At 39.0% G+C, this 27,788-nt stretch overlaps 1 protein-coding gene and 1 non-coding gene across 13 annotated transcripts in view; both read right to left on the bottom strand.

Moving 5' to 3' along the window:
• The window catches only part of NEDD4L (NEDD4 like E3 ubiquitin protein ligase), a 371,283-nt gene that overhangs the window by 139,809 nt on the left and 203,686 nt on the right, over positions 1–27,788 (bottom strand). The window contains exon 1 of one of the 12 annotated variants that reach the window (XM_073343629.2): positions 16,270–16,288. The exons of the other annotated variants lie outside the window; for them this stretch is intronic. Within the exon in view, the coding sequence (XP_073199730.1) occupies positions 16,270–16,272 (3 nt within the window). The 5' untranslated portion in view covers positions 16,273–16,288. Of the gene's footprint in view, positions 1–16,269; positions 16,289–27,788 lie in introns of those variants that run through there. 12 annotated transcript variants of the gene reach the window in all.
• TRNAK-UUU (transfer RNA lysine (anticodon UUU)) lies at positions 9,856–9,928 on the bottom strand. The gene has a single exon. It is a non-coding gene; the product is annotated as a tRNA-Lys (tRNA).

The raw sequence follows: 27,788 nt of genomic DNA, 5'->3' as shown, positions 1-27,788 counted from the left end.
CTATTCTCTCTCTCTCTCTCTCTCTCTCTCTCTCACACACACACACACACACACACACACACACACACACACGGTTAAATAGCTTTTTCTATGCCACATTTGATGCCACTGAAAGCCATTTCTGCTATAGTCGTGGTGATTTTTAGCTGTGGCAGGAGTAATGCATAATGTTGAACTCCACTTTTGTTAATGAGTTTTTTCATTTAAATTTTTTTGTGAACCACAGTATTTATTTATATTTATTTATGCTGTGCTTCACTCAAAATTTAAAAATGAAAAAAACTCATCTAACAGAAGTGGAGTTCAACATTCTGTATTACTCCTGCCACAGCTAAAAATCACTACAACTATAGCAGTGTGAGAAATGGCTGCATGGTTTTAGGTGACATCAAATGTGGCATAGAAACAGATACTTAAACTCTGGTCTCGGCTAATTATCAAATAATTTGTTGGCCTTCTTTTTAAAATGGTATTTACCACTAAAATCTCTCCCTCATCGATTTGGTCCTCTGTGTTGCTAATTCTATTCTAAATATCATATAAAATGTAAGAATGTTTTCACAAAAAAACACCGCCTCCCGTCCCCTAAGGCCTCGCTTCTTTTTCTTCTTCTTCTTGAAAACACAACTAACACAATATGGTGGTTATTTCAGTTTTCACTAACCGGTTTCATACCTGGATAGCAATCGTACTGGAAAATGTTTTTCATGTTGTTTTCATAGAGAAGGGTTTTAACAGCCAATCACAGACACCTTGTCAGTTTCTAGTCTCTTCACATACCATGATATGTTACTATACCTCTCTAGATTTCACAATCAGACTGCAATACTTGCATTAGATATGAGTTTACAGAAAGATATTTTTAGCATTGAATATTTGAAACATTTACCCTCTCCTCTCATTTGTAAACAGCAAACCTGGCAGTAGGATTATTTTATTCATTTGGCAACAAATTAAAAGAACAGCAAGTGAAAGAACAGAATTTATTCCAAATGGACAACTGATATTGAAATGTTAAAGGGACACTGTTACCTTGACATTTTTTTTTTACGAGACTAAAAGAGGGAAGCTAGGACTGGGAGTTGGTGTGGGTGGAGAGACTGACTGGCTGAGCAAGAAGACTGGGACAAGGAACCAAGCGGAGGGGGCAGAAGAGAGACTGAATGAGGATTGTGGGGAGTACTGAGCTCCTGTGGTTTGCTTTACAGATGCTGAGCACTCAACAACTGCAAATGAAATCAACAGGAGCTGTGCTCTGGACATATCAAGTGCTGTATAATGCTCAGGACTCTGAAAAAACAAACCGTACATGTCTGAAATTGGGCACCCAGAATTATGGGATGCTTCTATACTTAACCTCTGTGCCTCAGTTCCCTATCTAAAAACTAGGGATAATACAATTCCCTCACCTCACAAGGGTCTTGTGAAAATAAATTTGTTAGGTTCATGAAGTGCTCAGATACCATAATGATGGCCACCACAGAAAAGCCAATGAGACAATTAATAATTCTGACTTCAGAGCTGGGTTTGAAAAGTGTGCCGTAAATAAGGTCCAGTGCCACATATTGAACTATGAAGAGGAAACAAAATACTGAATAGTTGCTAATTTTTTGAGTACCATCCATTATGTGCCCCACATACTTTGTGGGAAAATAGTATGTGATCATGTAATTAAAGAGACTGTTGTCATAATTCATATGCACAAGCAGCCTTAATTGTGGCATTTCATAACTTTTGCGTGCTTGACTTTACAACTGTAATAATTGTCTGCTAATATAGCTGTCTGGTTTTTTTGGTAATATAAAATGTACACAGACACACACAAACATACTTTCCTTTATGTTTTGACAGTGAGCTGTATGAAAATATGATGGTAAGCTATTTATTAAAGAAAACTTACTAAGGACAGAAGACTGAAAATACATATGGTAAAAACCTCTTTTCACAGTGTATAAACACTGATATACACTGGAAAATTAATGATTCAGCCATAAAGAGCCTTCACATTAATATTTTGAAGAGAATGGTTCATGTTTGTATAGTTCCATTCTTTTAAAGTTAATTATGTTTTAAAACCAGCTCACACTAGACTCTCATACCTGTAGCGTTACAAAAGGTTACTTTTTCCACCAGAAGATTCATCAGGATTAGTCTTTGAATGACTGCTTTAATTGAACACATTTAATTTTCAAATGTGACTATATGATGGGAAGTGACAACTGTCATGAGAACTTTGAGGCTGCTGTTTTGAGCACAATGGATAAAAAAAATTTTTAAACCAGTGATAATAGTAGGTTTTCTAACATCTTTGACACTTAGAATAGATTCTATTTAAAATAATGAATGTACATATTATTTGCCACATAGCATTTGGAAATAATATACAGAATGTATTTTGTATATATTACATAAAATATATGTTAAAAGAATGTTATAAGATGCATATTCAAGGAATCAAAATTTAGGAAATGCTAGAATTAAATTTGCCTGTACAATCTTAATTCTTCTCTTTATGCATTCACATTATAATGCAGTCTTTAATTACATGTTCACACTTTATTTTTTTCCAACAGGACTCTGTCATTCCATGCACTGAGTAAAGCAATGTTCATTTACCTTAAATGGGAATAGGACTGGACTCCCACATAGACTACTGTATCATCATTAATTTATATAACACTAAAACGCTTAGCCATAAAGTCATCTCGAAAAGTATAGAATTGTATACTCCATTTTACAGAATGTGAATATAGTTTTAAAATCTTAGTTTTCAGGTTTGTAAGGGAAATAGAAGTGGAAAAGATTTACACAGGATGGAGAATGGGGGCTCCTGAGATGCACGTTAGGTGGAAATTATTTTTGAGCCATTAAACAATATTTTCCAATGTTAATTTATTATTAACATTATTTATTTGTATTACATAGTACCTAGGAGCCCTAGTCACTGATCTGGGACTGATCATGCTAGAAATTATTCAAACAGGAAAAAAAAAAAATCAGTCCCAGACCCAAAGTGCTTATAATCTAAGACAAGAGTCAACAGATGAATACAGACATATAGACGGGAGCACAAGGAAAGAGTGAGACAGTACTGGTCAGCATATCTAGTGGTCTCAGCACAACAGCAGACTAATCACTGTCAAGGATTTTGTAGGCATGATGGAAAAGGAGAGTTTGTGTTTGAGGATGAGTTTACCCAGAGATAAGAGATGGAGGAGAAACAGCAGAGGACAGAGTCCCAGAGATAAGGTGTAGAGGCAGAAGAATAGGGGAGAAAAAGGAAGGCTAGAGAACCTCCACAGAAAGTTGGGGGTGGTGAAAGGGACACTATTTCAAGATGATGAGCATGGCTAGCTGTGTCCAAGGTGGCTGACAGGTCAAGGAGGATGAGGATGAAGTACTGATTCTGAGCTTTGGCTAGAAAGACTTCATTAGAGACTGTGGCAGGAGCTGTTTCAGTGGAGTACAAGGGGCAGACGCCAGATGGGATAGGATCTAGGATGGGTTTGGAAAAGAAGAACTCTTGTCAGTGATTGAGGAGGAAAAAAGGCTAGTCTACAATGGCTGCTTTGTGCTGCTCTGTAGTGGGGCAAAGCAGCCAGACCGTAGTGATTGGATCTGGTCCTAGAAGTTAAAAGAAAAAAAAAACTTAAAAAGAAGGATTTAAGGTATTCTCAGCCTTAACACCACTTTCACAGTTTTCTTTTAATCTGAGACTATTTAACTGATTCTGAAAATGTGTCATTCAATCTTTCTGGGCAAATGCTTCAAAGCTATTAGGGCCTTTTAAATCATCTGACCATAAAGCAGTAGTACAATTTAATTTCCAGCATTACATGTAAGAACACCAAGCTGCTACAAGCTCACCATAGGTAAATCAATATATAGTTTTACTATCAATACTCCTTTAAAATATTTTCTTGATTACCTTCTTAGCAGGAAGTTACATTGCAATTTATTATGTGGGAAAGCCCAAGGTGAACTGCTGAGCTGTGACTGTGTACAAGGATTTCATAGTGGGTTTACTGGTGTCAAAATTACACCAAAGATACCAAAAATTTATACAGGATTTACTCCGTTCTTTTCTGTAGATTGACATGTGTTAGCAGACTTTGTCCTCCTCCCCCCACAAATGAGTTGGATTCAACCAACACTTCAGTCACTTAAGAGGTAAGTAAATGATTTAAGTATCTCCTGCCATGAATTCGCTGTCTACAATCTTATCTACAGTTTTTAGCTTCTCTTACACAATATTGAGAGATACTCCATTCCAAACTACTCCCCTAAATGTGAGCTTTTCCAGCATCTCTGTACAAATCCTCATACATCTAAATACCATACCTTTTATTCTGCAATGAAACATACATCAGTTTCACTATATATATATACACACACACATAGAGAGAGAGAGAGAGAGAGAGGGAAATTCATTTAATTGACTGATTAGAGTAAAGATTCGCCATAATGTGGAACATATAATTTGCCATACCAGATCAGACCACTGGTCCATAAAAAAGCATAATCTGCCTCCAGGAATGGCCAATACCTAAAACTTCAGAGGAAGGGAAAACATACCATAATTTTATTTCATTTTGTTGAACACCTATCCAAAGCTCTGGAAAATGTAGGTTGTAATTGTGCAATGCTGTGCATGTAGAAACAACCCTTCAAATCCCTTATTACCATCAGTTTACAACTTGAAGCATGAAATGGGAGAACCTCTATCCATAGTTGGTGGGTGAACTGCGGGCTTGGGGAGGCTAGCTCCCAGCTAGCCTGCCCCTTCTGTCCGGGGCTCTGATATACAAATATCAGAGAATCTTGCTGGCTCAGATTCCAGCCTCCTGTGTTAATTTTCTTCCCTCCCATTTGAATGATTCCAGCATTCAGCTCAATTTCTGGGACTATTAAATTGTTGCAAATGTATTCACTCTATATACAAGGTCAAACTTTGTAATATTGATGGTCATTCCCACTTGTTTTGAACATATGCATTTGTCTAAAATGCTATTTCCTGGTCTTCTGTGTAAATTGCAAAAGCTTCCATGTATATTATCGACTGTATCAAAAAGCTGAAGTCACATGCTTACAAGATTTACTTGAGCAGAAATTGGTTCTCGTGAGGCTCAGAAGAAATTGATGCTTTTTACTTAGCTCACAGGAGTCAGTTTTCCAGAATTCATACTATACAATATCACTGCTGAAATCTGTCATGTTACTCTTTACATAATATTAATAGATCTAGTTATGTGTGTATAGCAAGGGAAATGATCAGCAATCTCCCAGCTGATCTTCCTTCTACTTTAAATGTAATTCCTTGCCCTTGGATAATTTCTCCACCTAACTAGTTATTGACCATCTTAAGGCTCAGAGATTAAGTTGTCCATTACCCACTTTTATTTATTACTTGTAAAGGTTTTTTTCCTTAAAAAATCCTGTTGTAATAGATTGGGCTCCACCTGAGTATATTCTCTTTATGAGATTAAGCCACTAACTAGGAGATCATCTGATTAAAAATGAGAAGGGAATATGGGATCCTACTGGGGATCGAGGATTTGAGGCTTATGGAACACTTCAGTGACCTCTGGATCAGACCCTTATATATCCATTCCAGCAATTTTCATCTCTGACATCAAGGAAATCCAATATAAACTTTATTCCAGAACTTTAATTCATCTAGCCCCAGATTTCTAATTAGCAATTTTGCGATCTGCAACCTGTTTAAAACTGTGTACAGACGTATATTTTATCGTCCTTTCTGGGACTATAGCTATAACTCATATTTTTGGTTTCAGGTCTGGGATTTGTTGTCTAGCACATTCAAGCATGAAATTCATGTTGACCCACTTATTTATCTCTTACCTGCTGGCTTTACTGAATGGAGAAACCAAATCAACTTGGTTGTTTCTTTCATATTTTTTATTTATATCACATAAATATTTTATATTTGGACTCTATCTGTCCAGACACTGGATTTTAACATTATTGGCTTAAATACCTTTAAACCCAATTCATCAGCAGACAAATTTTCCATGGTGTAGCAGAAAGTTTGGTGGGGCTTACTGAACTTTTACCACAGGAACTTCAGCAGCTCTTTCTATTAGGCCTGTACAATAGATTCTAGCCCTTTAAATTTTGATACACAAATTACGAATAGTGCAGCCTTATTTTAAAAGTACTTTTTAACAGTAACTCTCTTCTAAAAAAGAACTGTTGGAAGAGAGCTTCCATGTCTGCTTTTAATCTAGCATCTGAAAAATAACTTTCTATTACTGGCTCCATAATAAATGCTGTTTCATTGTGTGTTCAACTATAAAGGATATAATATAACTATAGAATAGAGAGCAGAATAAAGTATTTTAGCGACAGCAGTTTTACACATTTCAAGTCTCATCCTCTCAAACTGAAAAGCGCAACAGTGCCAATTTCAAGTTTTCATTGTATTTCCAACCCAATTAATTTATTTGTTTATTTTTGTACATAATGATGTCTGTTCCTCTGCTAGCATATGCAGAAAGTTACATTAAAAATGGCTGTCCCAATGAATTAGAACTTGTTTCCATAATGCTCTCTTTCTCCCTCTCTCTCATTGCCAAAGCCAGAGTTCTATTATGATGACATGTTATCAGGATGATGTACTTAAGTTACGTTTATTAGTGTTCGATGAAACATTTAGTTTTATTTATTCACAGGGCAGAAGAAAACCCAGAGCCTGAAGTTGGCTAGAAAAGGGAGGAGACTGGACAGGGAACCTTATCAAGATTGCTCTGAATAACAAATGTGCTCCTTCAGACTCTGCATGCTTTTCCAGTCTTTTCGAGGCACACAAAAGGCTCTAATAGACATGTGTGTCTTACTGAATGAGTGATTCTCCCTAGAATACCACTGGAATGAGTTTGTTCTCACTCAACCAGAATCTATTATATGAAAAGTCTTCATTACCATAATCCCTCGGCATTGTTTCCATCCATTAAGAGCAGTTAATTATGAGACACTGCAGGATTGGCTCCCAGGGCTTTATGTACACTTGTGCCTGCCTGATCAAGAGTAATGCCCTACCATAAATTAGAAATGTCTAACATCCAGACAGAGGGCCTTCATGGATTAAGCTAGAAACAAAAGACACCATGTTAGAGTTGAAGTTACAATGACTAGGGAATAGTGCTCCAAAATAGTGGTAGCTGAGTGAGAAAAGGCTACTGTACAGGATCCTAAATGCTACCGTACATGAAACACACAGCTAATATTTAACATACAAAATAGTTCTCTAGGATGACAACTAGTTATTAAAATATATTCACACACATCTGGTACCATGTCAAATTCTGAAGTATTATTATTGAAACACGAGTAACATGCAAAAACTCCAGAAGATGCCAGGAAAAGGACAGCCACGCAAGATTTATTCCATGACCATGAATGAAACTGCTTCCTATTCAAAAGTGCTGGAAACAGGCTAATCTATTTCCTGGCTTTAGTCACATAATATGGGCGAGGGTTACAAAAGGTTATATATCTATCTATCTATATATACACGTACCCCTGACACATGGCAAGAATCAGTATCCACTAGCATTACTGGAATAGCTTAGGGTCCCCAAACAGGATCTGAGTCCTATTGCGCTTCAGATGCTACACAGACCTGCAGGAAACTCAGGAAGGAGTGCTGAGCTGCTAACAGGGGAAGGAGAGAGGGGGGAGGGAGTCACAGTCACCAGCCTAAAAAGCAGCAGTTTCATCAGCTCTTCTGGACAAATTAACGGCAGCGGACTCGAACGAGCTGCTTAGAAGAGAAGACCAAAATCTAACAGGAATTGGTGAGGAAGAGGAGAATCAGGAAGAACAGATGGATGGATAGGGAGAGGGAGAGGGCAAGAGGAAATTAGATGTGTATTAGGCATTTTGTTGAGACAACACAGGTAGGTCTGCTACTGCCTCCTATCCCCCAATTTTGTGAGAAAGGGTAAGAAATATCCTACTGAGAAAATGAAATCCATTCTCAGTGTTCTAGGTCAAGCGTCACCTTATCTCCTCCAAAGCAGGAAGAAAGCAAAGTTAATCACACTGAAATGAGCAAAAAGGAAGTAAAGAATCTATGACTTGGCCACTTTTCTGGATCACTTCAGCAGTAGAATTTCCAGTGAAAAGCCAAAGGCAGCCATGAACTTCAGACCTTCCAATTAGGACTGTCGAACAAGTGGAATGAGGAAAAGGATAACTAAACAACTACACAAATCAAGGAAGCATCAATACTTTAATAAATGTCAACTTCAGAGAGGACTATAGTTCATAATAGTATGAATGAGTCAATTTCAGAAATCCATTATTGGTTTGTATGCCATTAACCACATACATGCACTTCCATGAAAAGTTATCAAAGGATTAAACCGCATTTGTCTTTCCTTCGTTCAGAAAAATAGCAAAAATCAAACCAAGCTGGGTAGGTTATTTCAGAAAAAAGTGATATAACTGGTGTGAAACTGGGTTTGAAGCTTTCAATAAGCATCATAAAACAATCTCTGTGTAATGTCCTAATTACAGAGATGTACAAGACATACATGTGGATGGTAGTTCAGCCTAAACCTGTAAGAATATCAAGCTTGCCTACCAAGAGTTTTCCAACAGTTCAAGGAAGAACGATGATCCTTGTTGGAGATTCAATCTTTGGAAAACCTGAAAGAATATTCTGCAAGGTGAACACCAGGATGGTGCGCTGCCTTCCCAGGGCCAAGACATGAGACATCACGCTATTGAAATCCACTAGCAAGAATTCATTGGTTCACATCAGCACTAAATGACACTGCATTGTGGAATATCTTGCAGATAATAGGGAACTTCAGGGAACTTGGAAACATGCGGAAGAAGAAGAACGTTCAAGTGATCGTCTCAGAAATCCTTCCTGTCCCATGAACAAAGGAAGACAGAAGGCAGAAGATACTGACAGTGACTCACTGGCTAGGTAAGTGGTGTAGAGTGGAGGGCTTTGGTTTTGTGGAATGTTGGTCCACCTTTTATGAGGAAAGGGGAGTATATAGTTTGGATGGCTGCCACCTCAGTGAAAGGGGGACCAATCTCCTCGGAGACGGGGTGGCTAGAATAGTCAGGAGGGTGTTAAACACATATCAATAAGGAAGGGTAAAAAGAGGGAAGATATGAGCACTCAGCACAAAATCAAAATTTTGAAAACAAAATTGATCAAGAAACCAAAGGACATGAAAAGAAGAAATTATTGAATTGTCTATACGCCCATGTTAAGAGCCTGGGTAACACACAAGAGGATCTGGAATTGCTTATTTATGAGCATAAATTTGATCTAGTTGGTATTACTGAAATCTGGTGGAATGATTCACGCTACTTGAATGTAAACATCAATAATTATAACTTATTTGGGAATGATCAAATGGGCAAAAGAGGAGGTGGCACTATGTCAAAAATAGCATCACCTGCTTCCAAGTCACTGATAACTAAGAAGAAAATTATCTTCAATACTTATGGATAAATGTCCTAACTGATAAAGTACAAGATGGTGTATTAGTTAGTGTCTGCTACAGACTACCAAATCATACTAGGGAACAGGGTGACCAGCTTCTTATTCACCTATCTGTAGTGTGCAGGAAAAAAAAGCTGTGTGATCATGGGGGACTTCCATTTGAGTGATATATGTTGGAAGTCTCGCACTGCCAGTACTAAAACATAGAATCATAGAACATCAGGGTTGGAAGGGACCTCAGGAGGTCATCTAGTCCAACCCCCTGCTCAAAGCAGGACTAATCCCCAACTAAATCAAAAGTAGCGTCAAAGAGATGAGTCTTGAAGTTCTTAGGGGATTCAACAGGGGGAAAGGGACCCCTTCTTTGCCTGACCAGAGACTTGAACCCTGGACCCTCAGATTAAAAGTCTGATGCTCTACCAACTGAGCTAGCCATGCTAGCATCCCTTGGAATTTCTAAATATTATAGACGACAATTTTCTAACAGAAAAAGTGTTGCAGCCTACACAGAGAATTCCATATTAGACCTTGTCCTAACAGATAAAGAAGAACTGATCAGAGACCTAATAATAGCAGCTTAGGTACAAGTGATTATGACTTGCACATTTATAGTATGCAAGCAGATTAAAGTCCAAACCAGTAATATATATACTGGTGCTTTAATAGGGCCAATTTCACAAAGCTGAAAACAATTATGAGCCATATCAGTTGAGAGGAAGAATTGAATCAGAAAAATGTGAATGATAATTGGGAATCTTTTAAGAACACCTTACTAGATGCCTCAAAAGTCCAAAATCAAGAACGAAGGATAAACTGGTTAAAAAACTGACCTGGTTTAGAGCGGAAGTGAAGGCAGCTATAAAATTTTTTTAAAAAATATATATAACAAATAGAAGAAAGGAGACGTTGATAGTAATGAACATGAATCAGAAGTTAGGAATTGTAGAAAATTGATAAGAGAAACCAAAGGATACAAGGAGAAATCTCTGGCTAAAAGAGTTAAGGACATCAGAAAGGAGTTTTTAAAATATGTTAGGAACAAAAAGAATCCTGACAATGGTATTGGTTCATTATTAGATGGAACTGGTAGAATTATTAATAATAATGCAGGAAAGGCAGAAATGTTTGATAAATATTTCTGTTTTGCATTTGGGGAAAAAACAGATGATGCAGTCTCATCACATCATATGGTGATGACAATATTCTTTCCATTCCACTAGTATCTTATGAGGACATAAAAACAGAAGCTATTAAAATTAGATATTTTCAAAAGAGCAGGTTCTGATAACTTGCATCCAAGAGTTTTAAAAGAGCTGGCTGAGGAGCTCGCTGGACCACCAATGTTGATTTTCAGAAAGTCTTGGAGTACTGGGAAAGTTTCAGAAGACTGGACAACAGATGTGCCATTTTAAAAAAAAGGGGAAACGGGATGACCTAGATAATTTAGGCCCATCAGCCTGACATTGATTCTGAGCAAGTTAATGAAGTAGCTGATATGGGACTTGATTAATAAAGAATTAAAGAAGGATAAAATAATTCATGCAAATCAACATGGATTTATAGAAAACAGATCCTGTCAGACTAACTTGATTTTTTTTTTTAAACAGGATGAAGTTTGGTTGACAAAAGTAAAAGTGTTGATGTAATAGACTACTGAAAGGTGTTTGACTTGGTACCACACAACATTTTGATTAAAAAACTAGAACCATATAAAATTAACATGGCACACATTAAATGGATTAAAAGCTGGAATATGGTGTTCAGTTTTGATGCTCACAATTCAAGAAGTACTTACCCGGAGAACCAAAATTTAGTAATGGGCTCTGCAATCTAGCCGAGAAAGATATTGTATGATCCAGTGCCTGGAAGTTGAAGCTATACAAATGTAGACTGGAAATCAGATAAACTTTTAACAGTCAGGGTAATTAATCACTGGAACAATTTACCAAGGGTTGTGGTGGATTCCTCATCAGTGACTATTTTTTTTAAATCAAGATTGGATTTTTTCCCCCCTAAAAGATCTGCTCTGGGAATTATTTTGGGGAAGCTCTATGGCTTATGTTACACAGGAGGTCAGACTAGATCAGTGGTTTTCAAGCTTTTTTTCTGGGGACTCAGTTGAAGAAAATTGTTGATGCCCATTACAGCTGGGGATGAGGGTTTTGGGTGTGGGAGGGGCTCAGAGCTGAGAAAGAGGGTTGGGGTGCAGGGGTGAGGGCTGCGGGGTGAAGCTGGGAATGAGCGGTTCAGGGTGTAGGAGGGTTGGGGTGCAGGAGGGGGTCAGGGCTCTGGGCTGGGGGTGCAGGCTCTGGAGTGGGACCAGGGATGAAAGCTTTAGGGTGCAGGAAGGGGCTCTGGGTTTGGGGGGGCTAAGGGCTGGGGCAGGGGATTGGGACGCAGGTTAGGGCATGGGTTTACCTCTGGCAGCTCCCAGTCAACGACAGAGCCGGAGTGCAGAGGCAGGCTTCCCACTTGTCCTGGCACCGCAGACCACGCTGTGCCCCAAAAGAGGCCAGCAGCAGGTCCGGCTCCTAGGCGGAGGCGTGCGGCTCTCGCCCGCAGGCACCGCTCCCCACCCCCAGCTCCCACTGAAGTGTGGAGCCTGTGCTCAGGCATGTGCGGAGCCCCATGGCCCCTCCGCCTAGGACTAGGACCTGCTGCTGGCCGCTTCCGGGGCACATCACAGTGTCAGAACAGGTAGGAACTAGCCTGCCTTAGCCGGGCAACACCGCCGATGGGACTTTTAACGTCCTGGTCGGTGGTGCTAACCAGAGCTACTAGGGTCCCTGGATGCTGAGTAAGGCGACCCAGTGCCTTACATATCACGACCCAGTACTGGGTCATGACCTGAACTTTGAAAAATACTGGACTAGATTATCCTAATTGTCCCCTCTGGCCTTGGAATCTATGAGTCTCTTAGTAGGATTGGCTTTGAGAATTTAGACATTGAACTTGCATAATTTTCTCTTTCAAGGATGTTGAAAAGGTTGGTCTTTTAAACTGTACCTTTAGCAGATATTAGAACTATTAAATATCAGTTTGCACAACTGATAACCCATGTGCTACTGTAAGAGTAAATGAACATCTATTAGAAATTTTTCCCATTTTTAGAGGCATATGCTAAGGACTCCCATTATTGCCTCCTCTTTTTGACATGGTGATGGACTCATTTGCCCAACTGATATGAAATAATCCTAATATAAACAGAAATTCAACAGAAAATAGGGAACACAAATTAACCTATGCAGACGATGTCATGTATTTGTTATGAATCCAGCTCAACACTACTAAAATTGAATGAGCAAATCTTAAAATTTGGCAAAATATCAGGATTTAAAATAATCTACAAGTCAGAACTCCTGGATGTAGGTATGGGCTCTGATCTACAGGAAGATATAAAAGATAAATAGAAACTCATATCTACTTCAGTAAAACACCTGGAAATACACATTATTGAAATACAGCAAGACTTCTATAATATTAATTATATTCCTTTAAGAAAGAAAATCAAAACAGACCTTGAAAATTGGTTAAACTATGACATATCATGGTTACGCAAAACTGCAGTAGTTAACATTAATATCTCACTGCAAATTAACTTCCTTTTCCAAACACTCCCGGGTTTTGGTCCCAAGAAATATATTAGATCAATGGCAACCCATGATAAACAAATTCATTTGGAGAAATAAGAAACCCAGGGTTACACAATCTATTTTCCAAAGGTCATGGCAAAAAGGAGCATTAGCTCTACCACACATTAAGCACTATTATCAATCTAGTAAGTTAAAAAACCTGATATACTGGATAACACCAAACCCTAATAAGCACTTGGTAGAACAGAACTAGCTCATTACTGCGGAATCAAACTCCACATCCACTGTTGTGCAATCAAACTCCACATCATCCCCTGGATAAAGAAATCCTATAAGCCAAAACCATTATATAACCCCGTTTTATGAAAGTAACAATAGAAACTTGGGATAATTTATTTAGAAAGCTAAGTCCATGCCCATCCCATGTAACACCCAAAGTAGACAAAATAGAATTTAACCCCAATAAATCCTGGAAAGTTTTGACCTATGAGAACTCATAGGTATATCAAAATTTGGCCAACTGTTTAGAGATAATACATTTAGATCACTTGATAAAATACAACTAGCAAAAGACACCAACATTCCAGTATATCAATACCTACAATTGAGACATTTTTCAAACCACCTTCACAAAAGGCAAACCTCAGCAGAAAATTGACAGTATTTGAAAATCTATTCGCTACACCTCCTTGAAACATAATGGTTTACTCTCCATTCTGTACAAAGTAATCTTTAACTGTTACTTAAAGGAAATAACCAAGTTTCTGAAAAGATGCAAAGCTAACAGACATAGGCAGAGACACGAAAACTGAGATATGGAGAACATATGCAGCACTGATCCCACACCTCAAACACACATAAAAGAAAATTATATTAAAATTCTTTATCGTTGGTACCTAACTCCACTTTAAATAAAACAACGTTATGATACAGGATGGGCAAATGCTGGAGAGAAAGTAATGAAATGGGAGGATTTCTCCACATATGGTGGATGTGCCAACATATTAAAGACATTTTAAAAAGCCGTTAGAGACTCCAGAAGGGAGATAACAGGGTGTCAGTTGTCAGATAACCCATTAGCATTTTTATTAAATGGTTTTGAAAACTCTGCATCTTATAAAAAAAAGCCACAAAGAATTGATCACTCATCTCCTAGTTGCTGCTAGAAGAGCAAGGTGGTGAAAGAGGAGTGACTCCCCTAAATCTTTTGACTGGTATCAAATAGTGTGGGACGTTCTGGTAATAGAAAAATTAACTTATCAAGTCAGAATTGTACAGGGGAGAAGGAAAACAAAGATAACTACTGAGAAATCCAGTGGATCTTTTTGGAGTTTGCTGGTCACTGCCCACAACCAAACCTAATCGTTTGAGAACTTCTTGGAATATTAAGGGAGAAACCACTTCAAGAACAGCCAAAGTTAAACTCAAAATTAAGATATTAAAATAAGAAAAACAGATCGGAAGAAGGAGAAAAGCATAATATTGTGTAAGGTTTTGATAGGACAACTAATGAATAGGTTACAAATCTAAACGTAAGAAAAACAGAAGTGACCCATGGCCAAGACTGCGAGGCCAATGTGGTGGAGAACCTCCGTGTGAGAGCTGGAGGAACTGGAAAAGCTGGAGAATGCTGTGTAGTTTTATTATGCAAAGAGATTGGGGCCATTGGTGGGCCTGATCCTAGATTTTGCAGCTTTGTTTTTGACCACGAAACATGGAGGCCAACCTTAGTCGGCTCCCCTTCCATTTGTTGGAGTGCATTGTGAAACCTGTCGGAGCTCTGTACTAGAACAACAGTGTCATCTGTGTAGTTAAAGTCTGAGAGCAAGTGATCACCCATCTTAATGCCGATGGATCTGATGGAATGTTTCCCATTCCATTGCCTGACAAAAAGAGTGCAGGGGCCAAGAAACAGCTTGCTTGACACCAGATACTGATTTAAAAGGTGCTGACATCCGATTCCCAAGACAAACATGAGCAGTGGTTCTGTTCTGCAGCTTGCAAATCAAGTACAGCAGAATGGTTGGGACATCTACACCTTTTAAGGCCTTCCATAACACCACTCAGTCAACTGAATCAAATGCCATCTTAAGATCAACATACACTATGTGCAGGGGCTTCTCGAACTCAAGGTGTGTCTCCGACAGTAAGTGGAGGGCCAAAATGGTGTCTAATGTGGACCAGTTCCTCATAAAGTCTGACTGCTGGGGGCAACACTTCCGATGCAGCAGGGGCTCCAAATGCGCCAGCAGAACATGTTCAGGAATACCTTCCCTGGCACAGACAACAAGGTGACCAGCCTGTAGCCTCTTACATTCATTTCCTTGCCCTTGTAAGGTGAGGATCACAATACCATCCTTCCAGGCGGTTGGCAAGGTTCCAATTCTCCACACCAGACAAAAGATGGCCAGAAGTGATTCTACCCCAGGGTAGAGAGCGCTTTTTATCAACTCTGGGGAAATGCCATAAGCGCCGGCTGTGCATCCCTTTTTCAGTTTACAGATGGCGCGCTTCACTTCATCCAACGTTGGTGCATTGGTACAAGTGTTTGGATCTGAAACCAGAGTGGCTGCTAAATTGTCCAGCTCTGAGCAAGTGGTAGGTGGCAATTGGTTCAGGGCGCTGTGATAATAGTCCACCCAGTGTGAGGGGATGTCATCATCTGATTTACATGGACAGCCTTGGCTGTCTTTCAGGATGCCGTTCATAGCGACTACCGCTGAGATTGCAGATCATGCAGAATGCTGGCTTTAAGTCTCCTCCAGCTAAGCCAACAAATTCTGAAAGTTCTGTCCCCTCTCCCCCAAAATAGCCATATGCATTATAACTTTAACTGAGCATGGTATGCCTCTTGCTTCCTCATCCACCAAATGATCACCTCTTATAAATAAATATAACAAATTTTATTCAGAAAAGATATTTAGCATGTATGGCAATAAAAATGCCCATGTTAAAATAATTGTTATTTTAACCACCTAAGTGGAGAGAAAATTAAAAGACAATCTGTATATTAGAAAGTCACAAATCCACTGATGTGCATGACACTTCCTAGGTAAGTAAAATTTGAGGTCCTTGCCAAAAGGAACTTACAAAATAAGCTTCAAGCCAATGTACATTAATATCTTTAATATGAGTACCCCATCAATTTAAATGATGCTACTGGCGATAGATCAGTCAAGTACATACCATAAGTGTTTGCAGGATTGGGGCATAAGATCCACAATCCTATTAATTGCTCTGTGCAAGGGGGCTCCACCTCCATGAAGCAGTTGGAAGGCTCATGGCAGCAGCTTGCAGGATGGAAGCTTAAATCAAACCAAATACATTTATTACATACCATGGTGAAGTTGTGGAGAGTAAAATAGTAAACAATCTGCAAGGAATATTGCTTGGGGGGGAACGTGTATTTTTTCCACGTTTTGCCACATCACTCTTCCTATCTTTTGTTTTGATACTTCTCATTTACTTTGTCAATTTCATATATTATAAAAATACATATTTACATGCCAGCACAAGTGTAAATGGCACAGGAGCAGCAGTTAATAGTGGAAAGCTTGAAAAAAGAAAAATTCCTGAAGATATTTGAAAGAGGGCAGTGAGACACATTAGTGCAAAGAAAAAGGAGGGCAATTCCAAACATAGGAGCAGACTGGAAAAAGGACACCCTGTCTCCAAAAGGACACCTCAGTATCTCAAATATCTCCATCCTATGTCACCGAACAAATACATTGTTTAAGCAAGAAGAGAGAGATTGCAATAGTGCTAATTACTGCTTGCTGGGCTACGCATTCTTGTTACTTAACCATGGGTATCCATATCGTATCATGGATTAGTACCTGATAACACCAGTATACTTGTGTTTATTACATATATACATACACACAAATGTGTAATGCCTAAAATACATTAAAAGTACATCACAGATGAATTCATTTCCTATAAACTTTAAATAAAAATTGTAAATATATATGTGGTCTTATTTTTCTACTTCCATAGGATTTTTATTTTGTTTTACCTTAACAATGCAGGAATTAATTATGATGAACATTGTTATTTTGATGAAAGTTACTATATTCAGAAACTACATGGCAGCTGACATGTCAATTCATGGACCAACCACAAAATAAATACAGCCAAAATTGTCTCCAAGTTTTATCCTCCATTAGCTTAACATTTCACCGGAAAGTAGGGTTGCCAACTTTCTAATCCCACAAAACCGAATACCCTAACCCGCCCCTTCCCCCAGGCCCTGCCCCTGCCCCTGGGACATGACATTCCCTTTCTCTCAGTAGCTCGCTCTCCCCAACCCTCACTCACATTCACTGGGCTGGGGCAGTGGTGCGGGAGGGGGTGAGGGCTCTAACTGGGGGGCGTGGGCTCTGGGGTGGGGACAGAAATGAGGGGTTCAGGGTCTGGAAGGGGGCTCCACACTGGGGCAGGAGGTTGGGGTGCGGGAGGAGGTGAGGGCTCCAGCTGGGGGTGTGGACTCTGGGGTGGGGGATGAGGGGTTCAGCATGCAGGAGGGGGATGCGAGTTGAGGCCAGCGGTTGGAGTGCAGGGGGGGTGAGGGCTCTATCTGGGGATGAAGGCTCTGGGGTGGGGCTGGGGATGAGGGATTTGGAAGTTTAGGAGAGGGCTCTGGGCTGGGGTGCATGAGGGGATGAGGGTTCTGGGTTGGGGCCGAGGATGAGCAGTTTCGGGTGCAGGAGGGGGCTCCGGGTTTGAGGGGGGCTCAAGGATGGGGCAAGGGAGCAGGCTTACCTCCAGCAACTCCCGATCAGCAGCACAGCGGGGAGGCTAAGACTTCCTGCCTGTCCAGTACTGCGGAAGTTGCCATTAAGTCCAGCTCCTAGGCAGAGGTGCGGCAGGTAGCTCTGCGTGCGCTGCTCTTGCCCACTGGCACCGCCCTTGCAGCTCCCATTGGCCATGGTTCCTGGCCAATGGGAGTATGGAGCCGGTGTTTGGGGCAGGGGCAGCATGCAGAGCCCTGTGGGGCCCCCCCTGCCTAGGAGCCAGACTTGTTGGTCACTTCCGGAGTGCAGCTCAGTACCAGGACAGGTAGGGACTAACCTGCTGCAGACTGGAGCCACGAAGGTCCCTTTTTGACTGGGTTTTCCGGTCAAAAACCAGACACCTTGGTCACCCTACCTTAAAGGGGGCCAAGCTAGATGATGCCTACAGGGGAACCTGGGATAAAGTCCAGGAGTTTCTCTTCTCCAGAGCAAGTAGAGAGAGCGAAGGCGCTGGTAGAGGAAGAACAACATTCTCCCAGTCATCATGTCTCCTTGGTCTTGTCTTGGGAGAAACAGGGCCCTGCAAAAAGTCTTATGGGCCTTATCCAGCCTGACACCCACAGCATCTATATGCTTTCCAAGTAGCACAAAACAATGATGCTTTGTTTGAGAAGCCCAACACAGGCAGATATACCATTCCAAAGTCACGCAGAAGCCAGCAACTGATGTTTAATATGTTACAGCTCTCCTAACACATGTAAGACTAACTAAACTAAAAACGTATGCCCCAAAGTTAGTTAAAGGCACCAGTCCTCTCCAGGGAGAACACAAACTAAAACTGAAATTTCTAGATCTCGGCCATAACAGGTCAAAGAACATGTCCAGGTGAGAATGCTTCAATATAAGACCTTCATGTCTCTGAAACACAAAAATTGCTTGTCCTTGCTGTCCTTGACACTTTTTACCTTGGCATACAATCTTTGATGTGAAACTTCAAAGAGATTGCTACTGACTTAGAAAAGTTAGGGAGCAGTGTCAAAAATCAGAATTACAATGGAAGATTTGTTTGAACTTTAATTATGTGTGAGAGAGGTGCCTCTCTAATACACCAGCTACTCTTTGCTACTAGCAATTTCTCACAGACACTGAACAATTCTTACTTTGCACATAATATTCCAAGCTCTGACGTGCTTCCCTGCACCCTTCCCATGCTCCGGCAGCATATGATGCCAGAAATGAGATTGGGCAAGGTCCATAATTTAACTAGAGTTGTTTACATCTTAAAACTGGAAGAAGGTGGAGAATGACCTTGAAATTCATCAAAGTGAAATTGTAGCAAAACTGATGACAAATGAACTCAACCGAACAGAGAAAAGTGTATGTGCTTCTGAGCCATTGTTTTAGACAAAGTTTATTTATGCTATGGTACTTCACAAAAATAAGTTATAAAGGATAAAAGTGCATAATCAAGTTTCAAATATCTGATTCCACAATTATGTGCTCTACTAATACCTGCTTAAGGAGAAAGAACCCACTTCCCCCGTTTTTCCTCCCCAAGACATCAAAAGAGGCCATATAATAATCTAAAATTATAAGGACTTAGTGCCAGTAACGTGAGAAAACATTAGGAAGTTTGTGGGCATTATCCACAGACATTTTAAATTTAAAGTCACCCCCTAAAGCCTGTGGTGGTGAACATTAGCAAAGTACTGTACTTATTTTCAGGATCACTTATTACAAGCTCCCAGTGTTTTGGTAGCTCAACTTTAAAAACTCTGGTGATCCACATAACCAGTCGAAAAATTAAGTGGGGTAAGAGTATTGTAATGAACTGGCTAATGTGTATGTGTACTGTGGTAAACCCAGGACAAACAACTACAAAAGGGGGGTAAAAAGAAAAGGAGGACTTGTGGCACCTTAGAGACTAACCAGTTTATTTGAGCATAAGCTTTCGTGAGCTACAGCTCACTTCATCAGATGTAGTAATTAGTCCCAGAGGTTTAAAAGGCCCCTCCCTATCCACTGAGGAGAGAGAACGATGGGGCAATAAGGTTCAGCTGGAAAAGGGGTTGCTAGGGAAGCAATTAGGTTCAGCTGACTCCAACTACTTGGGACCTTTTTAAACCCTCCCCTGGGTGGTAGGAGGGGGAGAGTGAGGGAGTGAGAGGAGCAGGGAAGTTGCCAGTAGGCTGTTTGCAGCAAGACACCAGACCTTCCCAGTAGGGAGGCTGCACTCGCTCCCCAGAAGGGAAGGAAGACAAGCACAAGGGACTGACTGAGGAGAGGAGTAGCAGGACCCAGCGCCACCTATAAGGATTCGCCTTACCCCAAACCTGAGTCTCCAAGGTTAAAAAGGACTGAGCCTACTGAGGCGAACAAGGTATTTTGCCACAGTACCATTGCCTTCTATTAGATACAGCAAGAGCCACTCAACTGACATAGACCCTATACTACTGAAAACTAAAGGCTCCCTTATCTCAAAGCAGTAAGTGTCTGTTTTTGAAGCAGGATATAAGTTCCTCCCAACTGTCCCTGTTAATTGCCATGTGGCTCTGTGTACTGCACAAAAATATCCATTAAAATGTAGGTGGTCACAAGTTAACAATATTTAGGTCTTCCACTGCTACATTTTCCATTTCCCTGCCACTTTCTTCTTTGTTCTCCTTTTCCTGTCATCCTTGTGCTTTAGATTTTAATGAGTAATCCACCTTGTTAAAGATTTAAAGAAATCAGATGTCACCTCTAAGTCTCCAAGGACTCAAATGCTTAACTTGGCGAAATGCCCCATTCGTATCTACTTATTGGCAGTGGCACTAACATTTAAATAGCCATCTGTATTTGTTTTACTACCTTGAAAATCATACTGGACTAGTCCTGGGATCCACTCCGTTTTTAAAAAGGCATTACGTTTAATTTCTGCTGCTCTTCTCTCTTTATCTTACCAGAATAGGGTCCAAATGTCCTCATTGCTGCAGTGCATGAAGGGGAAGCCAGAGAGAGAGAGTGGACCTAAGAGGGGGGAAAAAAGAAGTATAGGTTCTGAGGAGCGCAGGCCTCTCCAAATGCCCATGCCAGGCCATGAATCTGTGTTATGGAAGGCATCAGGCTGGAGTCGTGGGCATGCTTTACAGCAGTCCTCAATCAACCCAGAGGACTGATAAAAAGATGCGGACAACATTAGCATAAGGTAACACTGACTGCTCCTTTGCTGATAGAAAACAAAGGGGAAAAGATGGGAACATGATTCATGAAACCAACAGGGTGGTTAGGGAACTGTATGGAGGAGTTGGTCCTCTGCAGGATTTTAAGACACCTGTAGATCTGGAGGGACAAATTCCATGACCTTCCTTGGGAGAGAGCGAGCGCAACAAACAGCAGTTTCACAGAAGACTCCATAGGAATCTCCGTTTCCTTTTCTTTACACTGGATTTGCCTTGTTGGGGGATTATCTAGACCTTAATCAGAGGAGGGGAAAAAAACTTTTTTGATCATCCAAACCTCTGCCAGGGCAAGATTAATCCTTCCTACCATAGTCTGTCTAGAAAATCCCCTATAAAACAGACTCATTAAAACCAAATTCACCTTCTTCCAAAGAATGAACAAATATCCAGTATCTTATTTCTTAATTCTGCTATCCCATCAACATTTAGGCTTTACACCCAAACCTTCTGGAAGTTTAAATTTTGGCTATGAAACTTGTGGGCTGAAACTTGATGAGGATTCAGTGGATAAACACATTTTTCTTTCATACTCTGTTTGAAAGCTCATACCCCCATTTGCCATTTAGAACAAGAGATTGTTATACTAAAATGATAGTTCGCTTATACAAAGTTATTAAAACTCTTAAGTTTTCCCATGACCTTCAGATTCAGTTGAGCCGTCAGCATAACGGGATTTAAAAATCCATTTACAACGCATTGCAATTATAGGTTTCTAAGTCTGTATTCAGTCAACATCTAATTTCAAGAGCAACAGCCATTTCAAAATAACAACCTTTTGTTTTAAACCCTGACTTTATAAATTCTTCTGCTTAAAAATTTAAAAGGCTAGATCTTTTACAGTTATGATTCCATGTCAAAAACCGATCAAAATTAACAATAGGTTTCAGTAAAACTAACTAGAGAGTATTATTTTCAAACAGATCTGTCTTTCACATTTCATAAGTTAAATTACTCATTTTCTAGACTATCAGTACATATAAAAAACAAAATCAGTTTTAAATTTATTTGAGAAACTCTTAGCTAAGCGTCTGCCATCATTTCCATTATAAACTCTGTTGACAAGTTTATAGCTTGGCTCTTAAAATTTGTATCAGGTTTTAACCATGTGTACAGTTTCTCATCACAGATTAAATAATTAAAAAAAAACCTGTCCAGCTGTTTTTCCCCTGACCACCACCTAATATTTAAAAATTATAATTTATTTTATCTGAGGTTAGGAACTTTGTAAATTCTTTTTAGCTACATGAGTACAATAAACTGGATATACGTATCACAAAGATTTCTTAGACAACCATCATTCTATCTTGATACCATTAAAAACTCCCACAAATACCCTACATAGTATATTATCTTAAATGATAAACTGATTCCTCCTTATATTACTGACAACTTATAAAACACAGAAAATGGTAACAGCATTTTCTCAACATAAAATATTATACCAATATTGTTGGATCATATTAAAGAAGTTCTGTATTAAAATCACAAATGAGTTTGATTCCCCAGAGTTTAAATTCCAGGGTATTACTAATTAAGAGGTCTCTTGGTTTTTGGTACTGTTTCTCTCCCTCTATGTGTGAAACTTGCAAGCTGCTAATTGTGTTAGTACATTCTAAGACAGAGTCTGTTCTCAAAGCAATTCACACAGAGAGAGATTCAAAGCAATACTCTAACAACAGAAACAGCACCCAGAGACTCCCCGCCCTTTTGTTGTATTAACAATTGTGATTAAAATAGAGGTAGAGGATGTATGTGGATGGATGCTTGGTGTGGATAATAACTGAATGATCAGGGAGGTGCCAGCCTAAGAATCCAGTGTCCATCGGCTGAAGAAGGCGTCAAGTGGAAATAACCAGAGGGACACCCCCTCCCCGCCCCCCGGAGGGCAGACTGGAATCCACCCAACAGCCTCAAGAATGGGAGAACCAAAGAACAAGATAACATCTTGGAGCCGTCAGGAATGTGCTATCTGCTGATTGATTCAGCAACAGCATGATGAAGCAATTCCCATAGACTGGTATAGGAAGAAATTCCTATAAAAATAGACTCTAAAAAGTGAGAACTTTTGGGGTCTGATTCTGCAAACCAACTTCCAGGAGCATCAGATGAGCATCTGACAAGGCCCTGCTCCCTCCTCATGTCCAGGCCACCTGGCCAGTGACTTGGCATGAGCAACTCTAAGGCTGGTAACTATGATAACAACCTTGCAGAACCTGTGTGTGGGGGTGTGTGTGTGTGTTTGTATGAATGAATGTGAGAATAAATATGAGATTGAATGGAATGTTATAGCTATAACTAACTGCTTACTATGATTCTTTCTGTATTCACAATAAATGTGGTATTTTGCCTTTTTCCCTTTAATAAGATCCTGCTGGTTTTTATTTTATTGGTACAACAATATTACTCAATTGGACTGCAGTTCACCAAAACTCCTGCAACTTTAAGGAAGAGTCAGGCAAAATATTTAATCTCTCCCTTTTGTCATAGCCTTCCCTGCCGCTGAGAGTTCTAGTTTGAAAACGATTAGTCTATATAAACTAATGAATGAATCAGTGGACTTAACAACTTCAACTGTTAGTGGTGAGTGAGGAGAGAAACAGAGGGTTAGAGAAGTGTGTTAAAAACGTTCACCTTCTGTCTCTAAAGGCTTACGTTGAAAGCATGCAACAAGTTCAACAAGTTTGCCAGTTTCAGTTTAGCCCTCAGCCCTTATTTCCCCACATTTTAAAAGCACCCCCCCCCATAATTTAGTACAGTAATTGGCAACTTTCCTCAGTAAATAGCTTAAGAATAGAACAGCAGTGACATAACAGGTCAAAGCATGTTGGCTGTGCTATGTACAGAACTCTGCAGAATGTATTCCTGTATATAACTAGCTATAACCCACATTTCCAGGAAGTATAACTTTATAAAAATGACAGAAAGCTGCAACCGTTCATAGATACAGCACTTTCACCAAATTTTTGCACCACATAACAAAATATGGCTATGTAACATGAAAAATACACCCTCCTCTTCCGCCAAAGCAAGGTATCACCAAGCTATTGTTCACTCAGATTTACAGATGGGGGATTTCTGAAGCGTTACGTGCCATAATAATCAATGTTTACTAGTTCCAAGAGCTAAAATGCTACCCACAGTCCTAACAAAGAACTGATGTCCAAGAGTAATAGTACTTTTCACACCGTTTTTAGTCAAATATGACACCACAAAACATTACCCCAAAAAGCCAGTGACTAATCTACAGCAGTTGATTAAGGGACTTTTCTCCATAAAAACAAAGGGGCATATCTGAATATTGGACACCCAGTATAATATTTAATATGCTAATTACACTTTAAAACATTTGTTTTTAAATTACACTTTTTTTTTAAAATGACTCTCAGAAGGATGCAAAAATGTTAATTATTTAGACATCACAAAGTTTGATAAGTGTATTAAAGAACAGGGACCTGTGGAGCTAACAATCTATTTTTAGACAAGATGCAAGGAATGACAGCAAACAACTGTAGGGAGAGTGAAAGAAAAAAAGGAGAGCAAGGGTTACAATAACATTTTATTTTTTTACTTAGGTTTTTTAAAGTGAAAAATTGAAAAAGGAAAAACAGCCAACCATTGCAGGATTATGCAAGTGCATGAAATTCTGAAAGTGAAACTGACTAGTAACAGACTATGCACTCTAGACCATATTTCAAAAAAGGTTAGGTAATAAGGTTCATTTGGAAAAAAAAACAATTATAGTAAAACTGCAGGTGTAGTTTGTAACAATTGTGGATTTTATATTATTATTTTATCTTATTGTTTTAACTTAATAGTGTACCTGTGAGGAATGGATTGTGTGCATTCGGGATGACAAAATGGGGAAGTGGAACCTGCCTTATCTTGGGGGCAGAAAGAGTGCCTGTGGGGAGGGAGGGAAAGTAGGGCAAAACTGAATCAGAAAAACCTCTGCCCATTTCTTCCAGGTGTACAAATGTGAGAGGAAATTTAGGTTTACAACTAGAGTTGCCAACCCTCCAGGACTGGCCTAGAGCCCCCAGGAATTAAAGATTAATCTTTAATTAAAGATATCATGTGATTAAATCTCCACGAATACGTCCAATGAAATTTGGCAACCTTATTTACAACAAAAAACTCTAGAAAGGGTTAATTTGCCTGCTTTAGGGTTTTCTTGCAAATTATCTACCATTACTATGTATTCACAGTGGTCTTTTCCTGGCAGGTAAAGCCTAAAATCAAGCCTCACCACATTCCATTAGGATTATAATTATCTCTTGCTAGATCTTCTAATTCTGGGTCAGTACATTTAAACAGGACAGTCATTCATGCTTTATTTAATAGTATTACATTATTAAGTAATAAGTATAAATATATTTACAGCTATACTTGCTTATCCATTTAGATGACTAAGTCATGAAGTAAATAGGATTTAAAGTATTGGTGTGGACTTAAGTATCATCTACACATGGGTACACACTCACATGCAAATATAAATCACTGCCGTGTTTTATAAAACCCTCAGTTAACTGTCACATATCTTTTCTGCATTTTCCCCATAATTTCTATTTAGATATAAATTTATTGGTTTTACTCTATGTAAATACAGATTATTTTCCAGCAAGGATGCGTGACATCAGAATTGTTTCTATGGTATGACAGGAGTTCTTTAAGAGGGAACATATTTTTAGTCATCTATCACATGTGATGAACACCTTTATTACACTGTGGTAATATTCCTCTATTAAGATTTCTGAATAAATACTGCAATATATACAAATATGCATCTGCCCACTCGGCAATTAATCATAATATATTACGCTCAAGACAAAAATGTTCCCAATTTTCCATGTTGTTAAGGTACACTAATTTCTGCAATTTCATACTCCACTTAAACATACCATAGTCTTGGGCACATGCCACTGTAAACAGTTGAAGGCAGGCTGAATCACCAGTAATCCCAATGGTGTTTTGAAATTCACTGTAACTTGACCACATAGAACACCATAGTCAAAGGTCTACTCTTCTCTTATTTCTGAGAAGCTGAAGATGCATCTGTGTTAATGATCCTCCAGGATATTGAAATTTAAGCCAGAGTGACTTTTACATTTTTATTGTCCATCTATGTTTAAAAACTGCATGTATGTTTCTAAATAAATGTCACATTAACATTTTCAAAACTCTGTTCCAAATTGGTTACACTCCTCAGTGATGTGTAAGGGAACGTTTAGCAAGTTGCATGGGGAGAATGGGGGAGGAGAAGTCACATTAAGCACCTTCCCTGAGTATTAAATTATACTACATTAGTACCCATCAACACGTTTATCTTGGAGAATGATGTAGTACTTAGACTATGTGGGCAATGAGACCATCCTAGTTTGAAGTTAAGCAAAAGGAAGCAATGATAGAGAGAAAAAAACGATGGAATTGGCAAAAGGAAGCAAATTTGGAGAAATGGGATAGAACAGAAGAAAGAAAAACATGCGGAGTCTTACTCAGAAAATGTTTCCAAAAACCAGCTAAGCAAGTTCTAAGCTGTCTGACTGGCACTTACGCAGAAATTGCCCAACCAGACACTAAACCTTGGCAGCATTTGGAGTAATATTTTTCTCAAGATGAACAGGTCTTTAACAGTTTTGCTAATGGTTACAAAATATTGGCAGAACTCTAAATTCTGGGCATGTATTATGCAAATATGTATTACAGCTGTTTTTATTTAATATGGTGCAGCAAAAATATGCATGCAACAGCAAAGGCAAATTATATCATGGAAATATGCTACTGCTGTCAGTGAACTTCTGATTTATAGCTCAAGAAAGCTTATGCTCAAATAAATTGGTTAGTCTCTAAGGTGCCACAAGTACTCCTTTTCTTTTTGCGAATACAGACTAACACGGCTGCTACTCTGAAACCTTAAAAAAGATAGTGCTTTTAATTTCTCAAAATAATTATTTCTAAAATAAATTCTATAATCAAACACAAATGTCTATTTCTATCACAAGACAAAGAATGTTAAAAATAAAGATTCATCCATTTACTTCCAATACGAAGACTAGTAACAAATTCATTAGTAACAAACACAGTTAAATAAGAAAATAATGACTTATCAACTTTCCACAAATGTTGTCCTTTCCATTTTTCCAGTTCCATAATGTGCCTTCTCCTCCATAATAAAGTGCTCTGCAGTTCCTGTTCAACTTGGATTATATATTATCTAAAGCAAGAGTGAACTGAAAAGCAAGCATCTCACAGATTATAGCTCAAATTCTTTGATGAATTATGCTTCTGTTAGACTTCACTGTTCTTGAGACATGACCTACTGTACCATGTACAGTTCATATAGATTACAGAAATCTATAGCCTCACCATGGCTTCAAAGTTATAGCAGGAAACAGAAACAAAAAATACAATTAATTCACTGACTCCACCAATCATCTCCAAAGTTTTTCTCCTCACATTATTTTTTCCTACTGGAGATTATGAAATAATAAATAATCAGATAAGAATTTAAACAATTTAGTTACATTAATTCTTGCACATGCCAGCAGAATATGCTTTTGTATACAACCTTTCATACTCCTCAGCCTCGTTCAATAATGTCAACATATTTATAGTGTCAATGAATGGCAAAAAAGTACTTCCAATTTCATATTTATGATGTGACCCTGTGCATGTAATTTACAGTCATGGGTAGCAGTTAAGTGATAATATCTATTATCAGTAAAAGAAAATTTGTTCCATTGTGCTAGGTGAT

The sequence above is a fragment of the Lepidochelys kempii genome, chromosome 5 (genome assembly GCF_965140285.1).
Source record: "Lepidochelys kempii isolate rLepKem1 chromosome 5, rLepKem1.hap1, whole genome shotgun sequence".
NCBI lineage: Eukaryota > Metazoa > Chordata > Testudines > Cheloniidae > Lepidochelys > Lepidochelys kempii.
Note: the sequence above shows the minus strand (reverse complement) of the source record. Positions and strands in the feature narration are given on the sequence as shown.